Consider the following 21,254-nt stretch of genomic DNA (forward strand, 5'->3'; position numbering starts at 1 on the left):
GTTTCCCTTGGCATGGGACCCTTACAGGTACTAGTTTTCCGGGTCAGAAAACTCCTGGAATCTGCGGTGGGCAGGGATTGATTCATTTTCCCTGATAGGACTGCCCAAAGGGTTCCTACCCGCTACCCGTAAGGATCTGTCTACTGTCTGGTAATCTGCCTACCAACCCACAGAACCACGTAATTTAAACAATCGCCCATAAATGCTTGAATCAAACTCTTCAATCGCCTACCAGGGAGAATTGAGCATATTTAGTATTTTAGTTTTAAAATAGTTGTCAAGGATCCATTGCTAGAGAAGTGGTTCTTTTTCAAAGGAGAATATTTTTGTATCAAGTTGGTTCGAATATCAAGTGCAATTTTTTCCCATATACTTAACTTTTGACCTGCCCTATATGAATGTAAATTCGTAGCATGGGATGTAATAAATGATTATGTTCACGCCGGAGACTTGTTAGAGACAATTTGCGATCTAGGATACCCTGGTTACTTCCAGGGCAACACGAAAAACTAGCTTCTACCAGAGAAGTCGTTTCATAACAAGAATGATCAGTTATGTTTTGGGTAGGCATAATACATGGTCGTCGTACGCAGCCTATTACCCTTCCAGACACTATATGAAAGGGGATAGATATGTTCAAAACATTATCGAAACCATTATTTATCCTCTACGACATGAAATTGGAGTCAATTACATTTTTACGGATGACAATGCTAACCCCAATCGCACAAGAACATGAATTCCATTAAGCACATGTGTGTTGAACGAGTAATATCAAACAGAATTAATCCTCCTAGCACCCTCCAGGAACTCTCACTTCCTCTCGGCCCAAGAAGTATGATAAAACTTTCTAATGAATACCTACTATTAACTCTATCATAGTTTCCTCGCACAGGCGCGTCAAAACTTCACCACAGAACAAGGAAGGACAGACCAAATATTTTGCATTTTTAATTTCGCTTTAAAGTGGTTTTCTTCGAGATTTCGGTTTCTGGTATTCATTGTATTATGCACTATTACACTTCATGACTTATATCAGTAATATCAATGCAGAAATCACTAAAGTTATGAAATTTTTTTTTATTTTATTTCAAAACTCAATGAATTAGAGAAAATAATGCATACCTAATATAACGAGAGTTCATTTAAATTTGTGGTCAAGAGTGCTGTGAAGAAATAATAGTTGATTTTCTGTGATTTCAAGTAGTGCCTAGCTTGTACTAGATATAGTTCCCAGATTTGAAGTATGTAGCGCTACTTGTAATCATATAAAATCAACTCTAATTTCTCCACAGCAATCTTGACCACGAATTCAAATGAACGCTCGTTATAATATCCGTACAGAAGGCTCATTCTAAAACTCGTTCATTAAAAACACGATACACGATATAATGCTATGAATATATGCACTTTTGATACAGAAACAGTTGCAACAAACGTAATTACGTCGATATTTATCAGACAGCAAGCATACAGTTATGTGAATATTATAGTCGAAGATTCATAGTGAAAGAACCGAAAATATATGAATTAGCAGAGACAATATGGAAGTAAGAAAACATCTTTCATCATCCGCTTCAGGGAGCTGAAACCTCATTTTCTCCACCGTTGACTTCGTCCCCATGTCCTTCGGAATATCGCCTACTGAAATCTTGCAATTCATAGAATTCTCTTGAACGTTACTTCCGCTATTCCTATCCACCATTTTGGAACTCTGATTTCTGTGGCTTGATCTGAAATTGAGGAATAGTATTTGGAAGCTGGAATGTTTATTGGGAGTCTGTGCCGATAAATGATTCTATTCACCCGAATCGGTATTACGATGAGAATTTCATGCAATTCTTCATAGAACTTTCTTGTTTTTACAAAGAGTTGTTGCTAAAAGATTTTATATTCTTATTGACATTCGGCGATATTTTTAACAGAATAAGAATCTTGCACTGATTGTAGACAGTGAACCTTCGATGATTGGCATTCGATTATGATTGTCATTTTGTTAGCAGCTTCACCATAAAAAAAATGACTTCTTCCTTCAGTAGTGAGTGATTTTGTTCAACCTTTATTTATCACGATAACTGTGATTCCTAATTCATAATAGGATGATGCATGATGGAATCATGGTCTTGAATAATAGAAAGTTGTGAACTTAGCATAGGTCGGAACGCGGTATGTGTTAACTGTTGTGTGTCACGTTAGGTCGTTCGATTAAAACACTCTAAAAAGTAAGTTATTTTTTGGCTTGTTCGTGTAGTTATAATGTGAGTATGGTTTTCGCGGGACCCGACCTTGTATTGGTTGTAATCCACTCCCAAGAAGTTGACTGTCTCTGGTTGAGACGGTAGGCAATAATATATTGTGCACGGGACCGTAGCCACAAGAAGTCTGATGGGGTGCGAATAAAGATGTAATCAATGTAAATTAAGTGGTTTGAAGAAAATATATATATATATATATATATATCTTTTAGTTCGGCAGTATACCACAAGCGCTAGTTAACCGTTTTGTATACGGATGAATAACTCGAATAGAATCGTCGATCGTTGCCTCTTCAATAAATGGCAACGTTGTATTTCACATCCGTTTGGAGAAGGCTGATCCTCTCTCATATATGTTGGACAAAAGTCCAACATATTCTAACGAATTTATCGAAATATAATTTCGTAGAAGCTTATCTAGACCTTCAGAAGAAAGGAAGATGAATCACTTTTTTTAAATTTCATGAACATAAGACTTCAATTCTTTTCTTATTTCTTTCGCAGCAGAATTTGGACTTCTTGTTGCGTTATACGGTAGCCATAAATACATATTATATTGGGACTAGTCTCGATGCAAACGAACTCTCGCATGCTGCGATCTCGCAGCGAGCGCGTCGTCCAGATAATTTGGTCTCGATTCACTCGAATATTTTCCCGCTAAGATTCTTCAGTACTTCGTCGCCTCCAAGTATGGATGCATCAAAACGTGTTACAGTATCACTGTCTCATATACATATAATTTTTTTTTCATGAATTTCGAACCTGTAAAACAAATACTGTTCTTAGGACAATTTTATGATTGGAACAAATTTTTCAGGTACTTGGGAAATGGGTGCAATATGATTGACTTATATTATCAATATAGACTCGGAAATAGATCTACCATAACGAAAATTATTAGAAAAGTCTGTTCTGCTAATGGATTAGTCTTCATCAGGAGTGTATTCCACAATTTAATGATGAAGAGTGGCTGAAAAAGGCAGAAATCTTTTTTGAGCGTGCCAACTTCCCCAATTGATTGGATGCCTTAGAAGGAAAACATGTGAGGATAATTCAACAGAATTACACATGCTTGCAGTATTTAAACTATAAAAAATTTCATTCTGTGGTTCTGTTTGTGGTTGCAGATGCCAATTCTATGTTCGACTATATAGAATTAAATTCTTGCGGAAGAGAATTCGATTGTACAATTTTTGGAAACTAAAAGTTGTACAGCATGTAAGAAAACGGCCAAGCAAACCTACCAAGGCCACAACTTCTTCCGGGAACTTCAACTATGATACCCTTCACATTTTTTGGGGGTGAGGCATTTTTCCTTTCTATTTTTGTAATGAGGTCTTGTACAGGAAAGTTTTCACATTACAACTAACGAATATTTAACTACCGTTTATGTAGAGCTTGTAGGTTCATGGAATGTTCCTTAGGCATCCCCACGAATATCTGGAGAATATTTCACAGAACTATGGATGTGAAACTTGGCTTAGTAATGAGTATTATAAAATATTGTTGCGTTCTGCACAATTATGTAAGGGAAAGGGGTGGTTATAACTATGAGGACAAGCTCGTTATCAACGGCCTATGTGACTTTGATTGTAATAAAATCAGAGAAGGTGGACGAACACTTATTCAGAGGAGAAATGTATCAGCGGAATATTTTGTAAAAAATGCTGGTGCTGCTCCATGGTAAGATAATTGTATTTAAAATTACATTTGCTGTTATTGGAAAATAATCAATAACTTTTGTGAAAACATAATTTTCTGTAGTCTACTCGTCATCAGAAATCGTAGGGTATCAATATATTTTTATCTATTAACAATGTTATGTTCTACAATAAAGTAATTTTTTTCTCTGAACTAATCTATTTCGTTTTTTTCTTTTTTGATTTTTCTTGAAATTCTTCGCACATGAGTGAACATATTTCCATCCACTCGCTTCTCCTGATTTTGTCGTGAAATTGTGGAGAAGAAATACTCCATATCACGAGATGATTCTTCAAAGTTTCTATGAAAATCGCGGCGAACGAGCAGTCCCTGGCGGCGTGCTCGCGGCGAGGACGCCGCGATTATATTCACGTGTGAATCGTACCAATGGTTCCTTTGATCCGTTAAATCGCGGCGAGAATCGCCCGTGTGCATCGAGCCTAATGAAGCACATATGTTGCCCATAGTTATCGGGTACTAGCCAACGTATTTGCCTATTTGGATGAAAATTATCCCAATAACTCTGCAGCTCATCGGGACAGCTACATTTGGATAAACCATATTCTGTAGATTCGCAGTACCTATCTTATTGGATTGGTTCTATTGAAGCTACAGAGTAACTTTCAATGGATATCCACTAATATCTTCAATAATACTGGATACTATTCTATATGATTAAATTTCAAAATTGAGTTTATCAATTTTTGAGATTATTGTGAGTCATTAATTAATAAATTAAGATATCACAAAAGCTCCAACGATTTCACAATAATTCATTAAGATCTTGTAGGTCTTACGTTTCATAAGATGGAACATAGATAGTCCGGCACAAGTACCTAAATATAGAGATTATTCTGATTTTCATCATATGTTTGTCTTTACTTCCATAATATATCCATTTTTTTCGAATATGATACAATGTTTCAATACTAAATCATTACTCTGAAAATTGTATTTGAAATACACTCACCTTGAAAGTTCCTAGATTCTTAACAGAACAAGCAAATTTAACATTCCGTCCAGCAGCTACTGTGATATTTTCGATTACATCTGTAAATTCTGGCTCGTCAACTGTAACTGAAATCAAATAATTTTTTCTTTAGTATCATAGCTTATGAGGATAAATGAAATAATGGTAATATGTTTACGTACATTCGAATAGAATTCTAAATAGGCAGAGATAGTTGATTATATTTTGCACTTGATTATTATATTATGGTTCATTTTGAAACTATTTTGAGTGCTTTTTTCATGTGAAAATAGGTACTGGTTCTTCTTTAATCATTGCAACCAACCCTCTCCGTAAATGAGCCTCTATATGTAAAATAATAACTTCAAATTCTGTGCAAAACTTTGTGTTGATAGCGTCATAAGAAGATAAGAACCATAAAAATACAAGCAGAATATAGAAGAAAAATTACTGAATATTTCGGTAATTGCAGGTCTGACTAGGTTACAATTCAGTTAGTAAAATTACCATGCCAGACTCCTAAAGAACCACTCATCTAGGTAAACTAACGGGCAACAATGATATCATAGTGAATCTCATCTCATACAATAAAACACCAACATACAGTTATGTTGTGTTGATTTGCGTTGTGAAAATGTATACAGGGTGTCCCGGGAAGAATGCGACAAACGGATATCATGAATTAAGGACATCATGGAGGACTCCTATCAAAAGGTTTCAATCGCCTGAGTGCCTCCGTTTGGGATATACAGGGTGATGTTCATCTTATGAGTGAAATTTCACAGATCAATAACTCTTCAACTAATCGACCGAATACTTTCAAATTTTGAAGTTTTGTCATCCTTTACTAGCGCCTTCCTTCAATATTTCTGAAATCGAGTAAATCAGATCCGAACTAGGAAAATTTCAGACTTTTCCTATTCTCTTGAATATTGGATCACCCTGCACGTGAACATTCGATTTTTTTTCCGTTTTCGTAACCACAAAGAATTAATTCATAATAAAAATTCTAAATCTCTGTTTGGCACAGTCATACAGGGTGATCAATAAACATTCTCTTATGAGTGAATTTTTCATAGTCCAATAACACTTCAATTAAACCAACGAATAATTTCAATTTCTGAAGTTTCGTCACCCTTACTATCGTCTTCCTTCACAATTTCTGGAATCGAATAAATCAGATCCGGACCAGGAAAATTTTAGACTTTTTCTATTTTCGTGAATATTGGACGTAAACAATAAGATTTTTTTTCGTTGTCGTAACCACAAAAAAATTAATTCATTATAAATTCTGAATCTTCTGCTTGGCACCTTCATCAATAAACAATCCCAAGTTAAATTCTCGTTAAATGTTTGGTGCGGTAACTACAATAATAATCGTTTGATTTGCCCTAATATTTTTGAGAATAGGTGGACAGGAGAAATTCATGGAAATTTTCAGAAATATAATTCTGTTTGTTGATAAACATTCCAATGGAAACGTTGTAGTTGCAACATGATGGATCTAATGCGTACTAACCAAAAAAAGTGCGTGAATATTTGTCTGATTCTGTTGAACACAAATGGATTGGCAAAGGTGGAAATGTGGCCTGGCCTCCTCTATTCCTTTATCTGACACCCTTGGATTATTCATTATGGCGAGGTCTATGCGGTACAGAGTAACAGTATGAAGCATTTGCTACAAAGAATTATTGATGTGCGAGATATTATTAAATCTCAACCGAATACGATAGCGAAATCTGTGACAACTAGGTCAATGTGTCCAAAAATGTGTTGAAATGGAAGGATACTATTCTGAACAATCCCTTCTGAACTGAAAATATTTTATTTATTTAGTTTTTGATTCATTGTTTTCAAGTTCAAATATTTGCTGTTTTTGTCTATTCTTCATCCAGTTTGTTGATTAGAAGTTTTCTCAAATAATTTGAGCAAAATATAGGCAAGGCATTCGTAAAGGGTGATAAAACTGCGATTCTCGAAATAATTCTAACGATAAATTCAAGATTTCTTGAACTATGCAATTTCTCTCATCAGGGAATGTTTATTGATCACCCTGTATAACGGTGCCAAGCCCTGATTTAGAATTTTTATTATGAATTGAATCTTTGTAGTCACGAAAACGAGAACAAAATCATGATATCAACGTACAGAGTGATCCAATATTCACGAAAATAGAAAAAGTCTAAAATTCTCCTGGTCCAGATCTGATTTACTCGATTTCAGAAATATTGAAGGAAGGCGCTAGTAAAGGGTGACAAACTTCAAAATTTGAAATCATTCGGTCGATTAGTTAAAGAGTTATTGATCTGGGAAATTTCAGTCATAAGATCAACATCACCCTATACAGAGAGGGCCATTGAAAACGAAACAGCGGCTCTGTAAGTCGGCACAACCGAGTTATATAAAAACGCTCGGACACGTCAACAACAATTTCGAGGGGGACATCGTTCGCGATGAAATTCACCCGAAATACATTCCATCCCTCGGAGCTGTGACCGCCACCCCTAAATTTTTAAATGGCACCATATGGCAAGTGATACCTCATTTGAAAGGTAGTTTCCTTCTTAATATCAAACAACAAAAATAAATTAATTCTATCGATTCGTTTTCGAGATATAGGAACTTGAAGTTGGGAAATAACTTTTTATTCACTCAATCAATAAAAATAAGATCTAACATTGCAACTGTTCAAAGATAATTATCATTGTCAAGGAATTAAATGATCTAACTGTATACCCATTTCCATAGAATAGTACAAGTTCTGTTCAAAATGAGACCTCACATTTCGTAGCATTTCCGGCGTTATTCGACGGCATTCTTCAATAATTCTACGTCGTAAATCTTCCAGAGATACTGGTTCGGTTGCATAGATTTTGTTTTTCAAGTGACCCCACAGGAAAAAGTCGAGTGGGGTTAAATCTGGAGATCTGGCTGGCCACCCTATAGCGCCTCTTCTTCCAATCCAACTTCCAGGAAACATTCTATCTAAAAACTTGTTAAAATTTCAAGTGCTCTTCATGGTAACGATTGAGTGAATAAAAAGTTATTTCCCAACTTCAAGTTCCTATATCTCAAAAACGAATCGATAGAATTAATTTATTTTTGTTGTTTGATATTAAGAAGGAAACTACCTTTCAAATGAGGTATCACTTGCCATATGGTGCCATTTAAAAATTTAGGGGTGGCGGTCACAGCTCCGAGGGATGGAATGTATTTCGGGTGAATTTCATCGCGAACGATGTCCCCCTCGAAAATGTTGTTGACATGTCCGAGCGTTTTTATATAACTCGGTGCTGCCGACTTACAGAGCCGCTGTTTCGTTTTCAATGGCCCTCTCTGTATATCCCAAACGAAGGTACTCAGGCGATTGAAACCTCTTGATACGAGTCCTCCATGATGTCCTCAATTCATGGTAATCGTTTGTCGCCTTCTTCCCGGGACACCCTGTATAATCCAAAACTCGGAGCTTTAATCGGAAACTATGAAAGTAATTCGCATGAAATTGGCTGCAGAAACCCGTTGCTATGCGGTGCAGCTAGAATATATATGTAGGGTTTTTATATCGTTGTCTAGGGGTTTATATAAAAAAGGCCGCCGGAACTTAACTATGGTTTATTTACACTTTGTACAATTCAACGTCAATTGAATGTACAGCCACTGAACTTTCGTCTATCGTCTAATTGTCTGATTATTCGCGTTGATCCGTCTATATCTAACGTCGAATTATCTTACTCGCTGCGTACTATTTTACGTCGAATTCTATGCGTCTATCACGTCGAATTATTTAACCTTTCCCGTCTCGTCTCTAACGTCGAATCCTAACTATGTCCGTCTACTATCTTACGTCGAATTCCCTCTCGTTCCAGTATCGTACCTCAGTCCTTAAGTTTCAAGTACCTATTCCCCTTACGTCTTCCTATATCGATAAATCTGCATAGGGCAACCTTTTAGGGTCGATCGTGTAGTTCTCGTTTCGTAAAGTCAGTAGCGTATCATTCAGTCGGGTTTTAAGAATTTGGATCCCACACTCGGCCATCCTACTGAGAATCCGACTCGGATTCATATTGTATCCAAGGCTTCATATACTCCGAACAAGTCGATGTCCGAATGGGTCCTTCGTGGTTTCCTATCTTAACTACGTCATATCTGTCATTTCTCTTCACTTTGATCACTTCGTATGGTCCTAAAAATGTCTTATGCACTTTTAATCCTGCTCGAAATTCAGTTCTTCTAATCGAAACTAGGTCACCTTCTTTGAAAAATACGGCTTTACTCCTTTTTGCGTTATAATTTTTCCGATTTTTATCTTCGACTTTCATTGAGTGCTGCTTATGAAATTCTCCTCTCAAATTTTCTCTGGCTTCGTCAAACTGTTTCTTTACTTCTTTTCCTATAAGTTCTGCTAGCACAATATCTTCCTTTTTTCTCATCTTATTCCCTTGAGCTATTTTCACTCTCTCTAACAATCCATTTTCGTCAAGTGGTTTTTCTTCATGTTCCTTTTCCGGTTTTATGCATATCGGTTCTTCATCTCTGTTTACTTCAAAATTAGTAAACATCGTCTTTTTTGACTTAACATCTCCAATAATTCGTTTTTCTAACTTTCTGAATTTTCCATCGTCTATGTACGTCAAATGAATCTCATCGTTTACTACGCTCTCCTCAACTCTGATACTCATCAATAATTTTTCTTCTATTTTGTGTACAACTATTCCTTCTTCTCTTATGATTACTTCCGCTTGCTTCAATAAATTATTTCCAACTATAACTTGGAAATCCATAGCCTGTTTGGGTAAAATATAAAACAATAAATCAAATTCTTCGCCGTCTATTTCAACATTTTTCCTGATTGAACCTAATGTTTTGACTCGATTTGATCCTATTCCTTTAACTAAGATCTTATCCTTCGAAAGCAAATCGTCTCTGAAATATAATTCGTACACGTCTTGTCTAATGGCGCTTATATCACTGCCGGTATCAAATAATGCTAGTAATTTAATTTCGTCAAAAGTCAATTTAATTGCATTTCGCGGTACTATATTCATAGTATTAACATTAGTAGGAGTATGAGTTTGTTGTGAAATTTTGTCAGGACAGTTCGATGATAAATGACCAAATTTCTTACAACTAAAACATTTCACGCCTTTACTTCTGTCTGGACACTCTTTGGATTTATGACCGTGGGTTCCACAATTATAACATAGTTCTTGCTTATAACTTCTATTTTGATAACTAATTTTATCTCTATATTCCTTCTTAAATTCATGTTTTTTCTCGGGTCTCATATCGTCTCTAATCGTTTTGAAAGGTTTGATAATTCTTACAGGTTGTTTCTTGGAAATAGTTTCATAGAGTTTCACTTTTTCCTTGAATTCTTGAAAGTTTCTGGCACCATACAATATAATTTTATTTGATGATTCGTCTTGTATCCCGTCTATGATGTATTGTATTACAACTTCATTTTCTATATTGGCTCGACTAGCTATTTCCCTCATGATCAATACATATTCTTGCACATTCTCGTCATATCTTTTCTTTCTAAACATCAACATTTTATGAATTTGTGCACTGTTTACATTGACTTCAAACTCCTGAATCAATCTTCTCTTCAAAATACTCCAGGTTCTAATACCTTTTTGAGATTGTATAAATAGTTTCGCGAGACCTTTCAAAGATTTCTTTGCGAATATTAACTTTTGCAAGTCATTCCATCCCGTCACTTCTGCAATTTCTTCGAAATCCTCGATCCACTTTTCTATTGGATAATCTTCTTTTCCGTCAAATGGCCTAATACTATCTTCTACGTCTCGAAAAGTCAATGAAAAACTCTCTTTTTTCATAATTTTTCGTCTATTGAATTTGTCATGTCTTGAGGAATATTTTTCTACGTCACTGTTTTCATTCTCGTCGTCAGTGTTTTCCGTCTCGTCGTCATTTTCGTCATCTCTCTCCGATTCATCATTTTGTTCAAAGCCATATTCGAATTTTATTAAAAATGAGCATATACGATCGATAATTACGTCATCGGTTCCACTATAATCCAAGCCAAGCATATTGGAAACGGTTATCAGGTCTGGGAGTCTTAGTTGTTTATAAACGTCTTGTACTTTTGTCAAGTGATCGTCTGAGTTATTGTCCCATCCAAAACCCGAAAATTTACGTAGCGCTCTACGGACCTTATGCGGTTCGCCTTCATCACCGTAACAAATACAATGCAATGCTTTGACAGCGGATAATTTAGCATTAGATATTTGATTCTCAATAATTGTAATATCGCCCAAAGTTGACATTTTCAATAAAAGTACTCAGTCAATATTCAACGAAAAACTGAAAATTCAAATGAACGAAAACCGCCAAATTAAAACAGTCAACTCTAAAATCAATACTAATTCGACTATGCTTATCTCAACTCAAAATTATCCAAAAATTCGTACTAATAGCGAACGTTAAATGGCTGTATATTCTCACAAAATAAATCAAATCAATAATCACAAATATCAACAATGTTCAAATGCAATTTCAGAATTCAAAAATGTTAAAAAACAAATATAAAGTCTCTTCTTTGGTCGTCTTCTTTAACAAGCCTCGCAATATGGAAATTGGAAAGATAAACGTCCTACCTTGAAAGTCTGCATACAATTTTACCATTCATCCTCTGATTACTGCGGAAAATTGATCTCGTTTCGGTCCTTTCGTCTACTGGATCGGAACTCTCTCGTCTACACCTCTGGTACTGGCTTCTTCCGTATTCCCAATTGTTGATTGACTCACTGGCAATTCTTCCTCGTCGCAAATTCTGGACACTTCTAGGGGTACTTCTTCTTTTATCCCGTCGATGAAAAGGTTTTTCCACTTTTATCCCGGACAGTGTAGATAGGGCTTCCTTCTTCTTCGATCCCGGACAAGGTGAGGGTTTCCTTCTTCTTGGATCCCGGACGAGCCCCCAAAATGTAGGGTTTTTATATCGTTGTCTAGGGGTTTATATAAAAAAGGCCGCCGGAACTTAACTATGGTTTATTTACACTTTGTACAATTCAACGTCAATTGAATGTACAGCCACTGAACTTTCGTCTATCGTCTAATTGTCTGATTATTCGCGTTGATCCGTCTATATCTAACGTCGAATTATCTTACTCGCTGCGTACTATTTTACGTCGAATTCTATGCGTCTATCACGTCGAATTATTTAACCTTTCCCGTCTCGTCTCTAACGTCGAATCCTAACTATGTCCGTCTACTATCTTACGTCGAATTCCCTCTCGTTCCAGTATCGTACCTCAGTCCTTAAGTTTCAAGTACCTATTCCCCTTACGTCTTCCTATATCGATAAATCTGCATAGGGCAACCTTTTAGGGTCGATCGTGTAGTTCTCGTTTCGTAAAGTCAGTAGCGTATCATTCAGTCGGGTTTTAAGAATTTGGATCCCACATATATCTATATCCTCCTAGCTCGAAATTAAGGTACTCCTATGAATTTTTGAGCCAAAAAAACAAGAAATCGCATCGGGAAAAATCCATATTTACAAAAATTTTATTTATTTTGTCCAAATATATTTTCCAAAATTGTTCGTTGACGAATGCCATTTTCTCATGGAAAGTGCTTGGGTGATAATTTGCTTCTACAAGGCACATAAGCCTGGTTTACATCTGAATAATTAGTAGTAGAGTTCGATGGTAGAGTGCTTATTATTCCCCTACTAGAACAATGAAATAATGTTGCGCTAGTGACAGTAGAGTACCACAGATAATGAAAGGATAGTAAAGTCAAAAAGTTGATATAACTTGTGGAAAAGTACACTCGACTATTTCGCCCGAATTTCCACAATTTTACTCTACTTTCCTGGTTTGTTTATCGATTAGGTATACCAATGTAAATAAACATAAGTTTGGTTTCAGCAAAAAAGTAGGTACCAGAAAACGTGAATAGAGTTACCTACTCTACCAAAATGAGCATAGCAGAATGAATCCGAACGAAAGTATGCAAGTGAACTATTCAACTAATTATACCAATGTAAACCATGCTATAATATGATACCTTGAAAACCTTCTCAACTCTTTTTTCACGTGGTGGAAAGGTAACGCTATCATCATTATAGCATTTTCTATACATACGTTAATGAAACAGGAATTTTCTAAATAATGAAGAGTCTTCGAATATGGTTTTGATCGATTCATCTTAATATTCGAGTCATCAAAAATCTTACTGGAAATGAAAGGAATGTTTGCAATGTTATTAATTTCAAAATCGATTTCTAATGAGAAGTGATATAAAACTCTTTGTTCACCGGTTATAGTTATATAACTGGGTTGCCCCGCGTTCATTCAATCTGTCAATCATAAGTTCGATTGTTTATACCTATTGTGTCTATGCACAAACTATAACAAAGCTTGGGAAAGCGAGGTAATAAAGAGAATCAAAATACAGCATTTCTGTCAATACAGGGTGTTGAACAGAGACAACTCAAGTGATTTTACATTTTTACACAGGTCTCGAGGTCAGTTTTTTTCGAAAACAATTTTTGACGAAAGACTGGTTGCTTTAGGTACACTTGATTCAATTTTCAATTATATTTGTAATTATGGAATTTTGAACCGACAGAGGTCTTGAATGGTGGATTCGATTCGATTATGAAGAAACCTTGGTCAAATGGATTCGTTCATCCGGTCATCCGCCGTGTATACAATAACTCTGGAATATTTACTGATCCGTAATCACGGAAAAATTTAATTTATATTCCACTATTCTTCTCGACGTTTAATGATATTATCAGTTTGAAAGGACCAGGCAGCAGTATAATGGACAAATTTTCACAAGTAAATTTTTCGAGCCATAGACTCTGATTTTATGGCCCGACTCAATCGTATTACTAGTTTTCGAAATACAGAGTGTCGAAGTTGGAAAATGGCATTTCTTCGAATCAACATTTCTCGTAGGAAAACATTTTGTATGAATCACATATGCGCGACAAATTACGTAACGGTAATATATAAAAAGGGGCTACCGTTATAATAAAAGTTGTATGCAATGAAAATTTCATACAGAGTAATGGTAATAGACAGATTGGCATTAACTTCTTGGTATTTTGTCATTGTATAGGCTGTCCTAATTCCAATCCTCATGGAAAGCATTTCAAGAAGATTCAAAGAAAAACCCTCAACTTTTTCTGAAAATATAAGATATCAGAAAGCAGATCATAGATATCTTGATAGCGAAATATTTGAAAGTCATTTTTCAAGAAACTCGAGATCGAATCAAGACTCGAATCAAGATCACTATTAACGGCTTTCTGATATCTAATTATTTCGAAGAAAGAGATCGGGGTCCTTGAAGATTTTTTCTCTGAATCTTATAAATCTTGAGATGCTCCGAGTGAGCATAAAATTTGGGACACCTTGTACAATAGTATAATGACAAAATAAGTATAAGAAAACGCCAACCTGTCTCTTACCATAACTCTGTATGAAATTTTCATTGTAGATATACAACTTTGTGACAACTTTTGTTATCAAACCGACCGTTATCAAACGTTCGCCCCTCTCAATATAGTACCTTGGTTTATCTCAAAAACTGATGAAAGCGATATAAGCGGCATGAGGATCACTACGGAAATGAACTGAACTAGCGCAAGATTTACGTTACCATAAATCTGTATACGACTTTACAAGGACATAGATCTTTAACCTTCGATTTATCGAATTGAATATACATTTTTTATTATTACGAATATGTTATTCAGATGAAAATTACAAATTCAATAATTTCAATATTCTAGGGCAAATTATCGTATTATCATCGCCCTATCATCATTTCATATTCTGACTTATATTCTCGTTGAAAACAGGCGCGACGGTTCCCGGAACTATCGTGATAGTATTAATAATTATCGACAGTGCGATAATTAATCGCGAGTATTCTAAATGGTGACAGTTGCTGTGATAGTTACTATCACGATAGCATTATCGTGATAGTACTATCACCATGAAAATGAGTCTTAAATGTATCTACAAGAAAAAGTTTCCAGAGGGAGAGAAACACTCCCGGTGGAAACTTCTTGGGTTGGATTCTTCTAAAATGTTTCATCAAAACTGCGAGATTTAAGAGGTATATCTAGAAAGAATGCGCTATATTTCCTTACTGGATTCCTTATAGGACAGGAGGAAAAAACTCCAGATCACCTGGTGAAGGAATGCCTCGTCATAACTAGCAATGAAAACAATAGTTTGGAAAAAAGAGGTAAAAATGAGGGAGTAACCTTCTTGAAACGATCTCAGAAACTGGAGTTCATTACAGAACTATAGAACTGGGGGCTAGCTGAAGACTACGACGACTAATTGCGAAAATAGGACTAGGTCGCGCCCAAATAGTAACCCTAAGAAAAAAATTCTTCATTTTCGAAAACATGGGTGCTAACTTCACATTTTGAAAGTTATATTTTTTCATTATAGGTTAGATTACAAACAAAAATTTTTGTGTTACAAACAGTTACAAACGACGTACTTCCAAACTGATTTTTTTTTTGTTGAGAAAAATCGAAAAAGCGCGAAGTTGGCATCGGTATTTTTCTACCAGTATCATTGAGGTACAGACGAGAATTTTTGTGTTCAAATAGTTACTAACAAATGTAAGAAAAAACTCTTCATTATCGAAAAAGTGGGTGCTAACTTAGGGCTGCCATAAATGTTGGAACATTGACCGGGACAAAAAAAAAAATTAAAATATCACACAAAAATTCAAACCTCTTCTGAGAGGTATTCATTTAATAATCATCCGGGTTTTCTAGGATTAAAGACTTTTTTCACTTGGCAGTTGAATTATAACATATTCCCTTATAAAATAAGTCTCATTTATTCAGAAATATCTTCTGAAATAATTTATAAAGAACAAAAACAATATCAACTCGCAATAAAAACAACATAAAGTCGCCACAATAGAGGTAGGTAACTTTTCTCTTAAGCTTGATGCATTTCGTTTTGAAACCACTGCCAACATCTCATAGGAAAGGAAACACCTGTGCCACGTGAACATTGTGTCTCAGAATTGCGAAAATATATTGGCACATTTTGATGAGATTCGCCTTTATTTCATGTTCTCTTATTTTATTGAAAAATGATATCCATTCATTATGTATCTTTTTAGCTTTCCACTCATCTTACATTTTTTTAATGAAAAAATTCAAATACATGGATATATAAATTCTTCAATAAACAGAATCTTCAAGCGTAATACCTTTCCCATTCAAATTTTCAACAGTTTTTTCTACTATATTTCATAGGAATATCATTCAAAACCATTCATGCCAATTTATCGAATCTTGTCATTGGCCCAGTTAACTTAATTCGAGATATCGGGTGTTGTGAAAAATCTCTGACTTCACTGTCAAATTCATCGTGTATTCATGTGTATTCATCGTGCCATCATTCTTTGTTTTGTTATAGATTTGTCTTGTTTGGTTCCCAAAATATTCATTTAGTAATCTTCCATTCAACTCTTTCTCAGTATCCTCTCGATCAATTTCTACTTTAATAACAGTAATCAATGATTTTGAATCTTTTCCATCGGTTTTTCAATCAGAAATGCTTGACTGTGTAGAAATAAAGTATGAAGTTCTAATAACGAGTCATAAAAAGTCGGTTATAGCTTTTGAGGCCCTTTCTTCAGCTTTTTTTTCAATGTCACCCCCTTAGCTTCAGCAAGCGTTCAATAGTTAGAAGTAGTGAAAGCCATCGAATTCTAGAATGAGAAAGTACATTGTTGTAAGTTGTTTTTGCATACTCACGAAAACCTTTCATTGTTCGACCCTTACAGAAAATATCGAAAACTATTTGAAAATTTTACTTACCTACTCTATGTAAGGATATATGAATCTCATAATGTTCAAATTACTGACCGGGACAATTGAATAACTGACCGGGACACGGGGACATGTCCCGGCGTACCGGGACGTATTGCAGCCCTATGCTAACTTAGCATTAAGAAGTGATATTTCTTCATTATAGGTTAGGTTACAAACAAAAATTTTTGTGTTACAAACAGTCATTAACGATGTCCTTTCAAACTAATTTTTATTTCGAGAAAAATCGAAAAAAAGCGTAGAGTTGGCACCCCAGCGGAATGCGATATTTTTCTACCAGTACCCTTGAGGTACTAACGAAAGTTTTTGTGTTACAAATAGTTACCAAGGAGTTACTAACGAATGCAAAAAAATTCTTCATAATCGAAAAAGAGGGTGCTAACTTCACTTCACGGACACCTCCGTAGACCTATCTTGCAAAGGATTAACACGTGTTTCACTTCAGTGCGGTGTAGGTCGCTGGATACCGATACGATTCTTTTGCATTGAGCAGAATGTAAATATTCTAACGAATAACATTTTTAGAAGAACGATAACAGGATGCTTTTCGACAAATCTGAGCCTAAAAAACTGCGTTGAAACTTTCCTCTATATCTCTAAAACGATAATTTATTGATATGATTTGTTATGAGCCACATATAAACAATAAAATTACTGAAAAAAAGGTTTTAGAATTTCTCGAATATCTCGAACAAAAACAAACATAGCGAAATATGTGAATCAGTCATTTCCCAGAAACACCCTGTAACTTGAGGTTTATGATCTAAGTATTATAGTTCTCGAGATGCTTTCAGATCCAGTGAGCATCGAATTTGGGACACCCTGTACAGGGTTGGCAAATTTCGATGTTTTAGCACTACAACTTTTAAACCAGAGGAGGTAGACAAAATCTGATACACCATTCTCGTTCTCTCCTTCTGAGAAACTAACAAAAGTAGTATTCATTTTTGGACACCTTCTTTTGTTTTCGAGTTAAAAGCAAAAACTGAAGGAATGGCGATATCGAAAAAAAATTATATCTCCTTTAATACTGATAATAGAGCTCTGGAATTAAAACATTATACAGGCACTGTTTTACGTAGAATCCAGTGGCGTGTTCGTCTTTCCAGCAGGATCTTTAATTACGAAGCTGTGAACCAAAGATATGTTTTTTTAAATGGATACTCTAGATTTCTGTGATATTTTTTGAAAGCTTAATTTTCCTGATTTCAAAAATATATAATATCGTATGGTTTGTAAAAATATAAATAATGGAAAATGGTCAAAATCCTTTTTTCATCTAGGAGTCTCAATATTTCTATGGTTTCAACGGTTGATGAGCACAGCAAAATAGAGTTGCCTATAACAATAGCTGTATCCTTCCGTCAATCTGATTATTTCTATGATTTTTACTGATTTCTACAAAAATTTGAATGTAGATATATTTTATGAATTTTTATTTCATAATGGATTCGGAAATAACGAAAAGTACCACATGATCGACTGTTTCAATCGAAAGAGTTTTATCGAGATGGATGCATCAGAAGATTATTCTCATAGATATCGAGAATTTTTCGTAGTTTTCTATGCTCAGTTGAACAGTTGACAGTTGAATAGTTAAAACCATAGAAATATTGAGATTCTTAGATGAAAAAAGGGTTCTTGACTATTTTCTATTATTTATATTGATACAAACCATACGATGTGGTATATTTTTGAAATCAGGAAAAATTGAGCTTTCAAAAATTAGCACAGAACTTTGCCCACCATGTACATAATATGTACCAGTGTTCGAAGTTTTTTTTTTGTTTTAGTAGAATAATAATCTTATTTTCTCATCGCCAAAAGACGATGTCTTTCATATAAAAGGTCAAAGCGTCGAGAAAAAATATTAACCTTCTTCGGGCTCGCCTGTGTTGTGTGCCTCGAGCCATCAATGCGATTTATTTTCAATTCATAGTTGAAATAATAAACTCCTCCCGTTGAAATAATGCCGTTTCATTCAAACAGATTGTTTTGATGAGTCCATTCTATCAACTCATCGAATTCACGCTTGGTTATGTTAAAGTCTTATAGAAGATGAATTCATTAAGCCGAGATATCGATTCGTTTGCTAATACTAATCGGATTTTGTTATTAAACCTACACCATCAACTACTTCCCGTTTATTCAATCAATTTGTCCGAAGGATTAACTCTTCGAGATTGCTATTTCGGGGCCCTGAAAGGAAAACATTCGTAATTTAGTACAAGTTTTGTGCATTAACCATGCCGACCAACTCCAAATGATTCAAGAATTATAATAATATTGTAGGAACGCAGACAGCCAGTCAAAGGGATTCAATTCTGAAAATATTATCATTCTGATGGAAAGTGCTCTAAAAAAATAACCCATTGAAATGTAAGATATATTCGATAAATCTATTCAAAATAAGATTTGAATTCGAAGTGAAATTTTGGATCATGTATATTTTTTTAAATTTTCTATGCTTATGATAACACGAAATTTTGCATGAAGCCGATATTTCCATTTATTTATAACAGGTGTTTTTTTTCGAGGTGTATAACTTTAAGTTGGCATTACTGTTCAAGATGGCCGATTTAACAGCTCTCAAGTGATTCATTCTCAGTTTGGTTTAGCAATTCATCATGAATAGACTCGCGCCTGAACAACGCTTGCAAATAGTGCAATTTTATTTCGAAAATAATGGTTCTGTGAGGAATATGTATCGCGCACTACGTCCATTTCATTTTGTTTAGCGATGAAGCGCACTTCTGGTTGAATGGCTACGTCAACAAACAAAACTGCCGCATTTGGAGTGAAGCTAATCCTCAAGTGTATGTCGAAACACCGTTACATCCAGAAAAACTGACGCTTTATGGGCTTGTGGAATCATTGGTTCCTACTTCTTCAAAAACGATAATGGCCAGAACGTTGCAGTCAATGGTGATAGGTATAGAGCCATGATTACTAACTTTTTCATTCCTGAATTGAACAACCATGATGTCCAGGAGCTGTGGTTCCAACAAGACGGCGCAACATGTCACACAGCTCGTGCCACAATCGATTTATTGAAAGACACGTTTGGTGACCGCCTAATTTCACGTTTTGGACCTGTGAATTGGCCTCCAAGATCTTGTGATTTAACACCGCTAGGCTACTTTCTGTGGGGCATTGTGAAGTAATTGGTCTATGCGGATAACACACGGATAAGACAACATTCGCCGTGTTATTGCCGATATACGGCCACAAATGTTGGAAAAAGTCAACGAAAATTGGACGTCCATATTGGACTACATCCGAGCCAGCGTGGCGGTCATATGCCAGAAATCATATTTAAAATGTAATGCCACAAGATTAACTTGCGGATAAATAAAATTTATGTCAATCGCATAATCCATTGTTGTTTTATTGCAATTTGAAGTTCTATAGCTCTAAAAAAAACCTTTTATATCAACTCAATCGTATCATTTTTTCCGCTATTCTGCCTCATTTTTCTCTTATTCTGATTACGCGATCACCACGACATTTCGTACGATACTTCAAACGTTATTCTATGATATTCTATACAGGGTGTCCGGAAAAATGTGGGAAATCTCTCGGATTGCGTACGATTTTTCAAGCGAGGTGTGGCCAAAATATCGTGAGGAATAATAATTCTCACAGTATGACCAATACATAGCTTTCACATTCAGTGAGCTATGAAGATTACACTATATATAATATTGAGATGGATACATCTGATGATGATCTGCCCTCTGAAATATTAGCAGCAGCTAATAAAGCCAGTTTTTATTTGCTATTATCAAAGTCAAAACCATAATATGAGAAGCAATATTCTCATTTCATTTATCGAAACGCAAGGAATACATATTTACTGTGAACGAAGACCATTTTGAATTTAATCAGGTAAATTACTTGCATTCAATTTATGCAGTTTTTTTTATCATAACACGAATATGCGCCGATGTCTTGGTACCCTATGATCATTTTACATAATCTGATTAGTCTATGATCGTCTTGAAATTCAATAAAGTGTCAAAGATCTGACGCTGGCACTTTTGTGTGAATTTAGTGGGCAGTTGTAAAGATCATATCAGTTTTATTATGTACCCTGAAGCTTACGTCCCATATTGATATTTGTCCCATTTAATAAAAAATCAATTCATTTCTTATAAAAAAGGAAATCATAAAATTGAATTTTGAATCATTTCAGAGGACATTTCTTATAAAATGAAGTACATACAGTCCATTCAGGAATTATTGACATCCCGGGTGGCTATGGAAAATCGAAATTAAGTTGGTACTGGCTCATTCAGTAACATTTTGAATTGCAGATTTCGGGTTGGCATTGGAAATGTCATTGACAAGAGGTTAGATTTCAGTATGTTTGTGTTATTGGTTTTGATCGAAGAAATTTTGAAACTTAAAAGTTGTATCAATTTCAAACACACATTGATTAGTTTATTTGAGTATTTCTCACAGTACTGTTTGAAAA

The 21,254-nt window shown here is 35.2% G+C and overlaps 2 protein-coding genes across 4 annotated transcripts in view; both read right to left on the minus strand.

Annotated features, from left to right (window-relative positions):
- The window catches only part of LOC123682000 (neurotrimin-like), a 910,163-nt gene that overhangs the window by 730,548 nt on the left and 158,361 nt on the right, over positions 1-21,254 (minus strand). For all 3 annotated transcript variants that reach the window (XM_045620378.1, XM_045620380.1, XM_045620379.1), the window contains one exon: positions 4,927-5,033. In XM_045620378.1, coding sequence (XP_045476334.1) covers positions 4,927-5,033 — 107 coding nt within the window. The remainder of the gene's footprint in view (positions 1-4,926; positions 5,034-21,254) is intronic.
- On the minus strand, positions 8,557-11,287 carry LOC123681998. Its single transcript, XM_045620376.1, has one exon. It carries the CDS (start codon positions 11,214-11,216, stop codon positions 8,964-8,966), a length of 2,253 nt encoding a protein of 750 aa, XP_045476332.1. The 5' UTR covers positions 11,217-11,287; the 3' UTR covers positions 8,557-8,963.

Source organism: Harmonia axyridis, chromosome 6 (assembly GCF_914767665.1).
Source record: "Harmonia axyridis chromosome 6, icHarAxyr1.1, whole genome shotgun sequence".
NCBI classification, from domain to species: domain Eukaryota; kingdom Metazoa; phylum Arthropoda; class Insecta; order Coleoptera; family Coccinellidae; genus Harmonia; species Harmonia axyridis.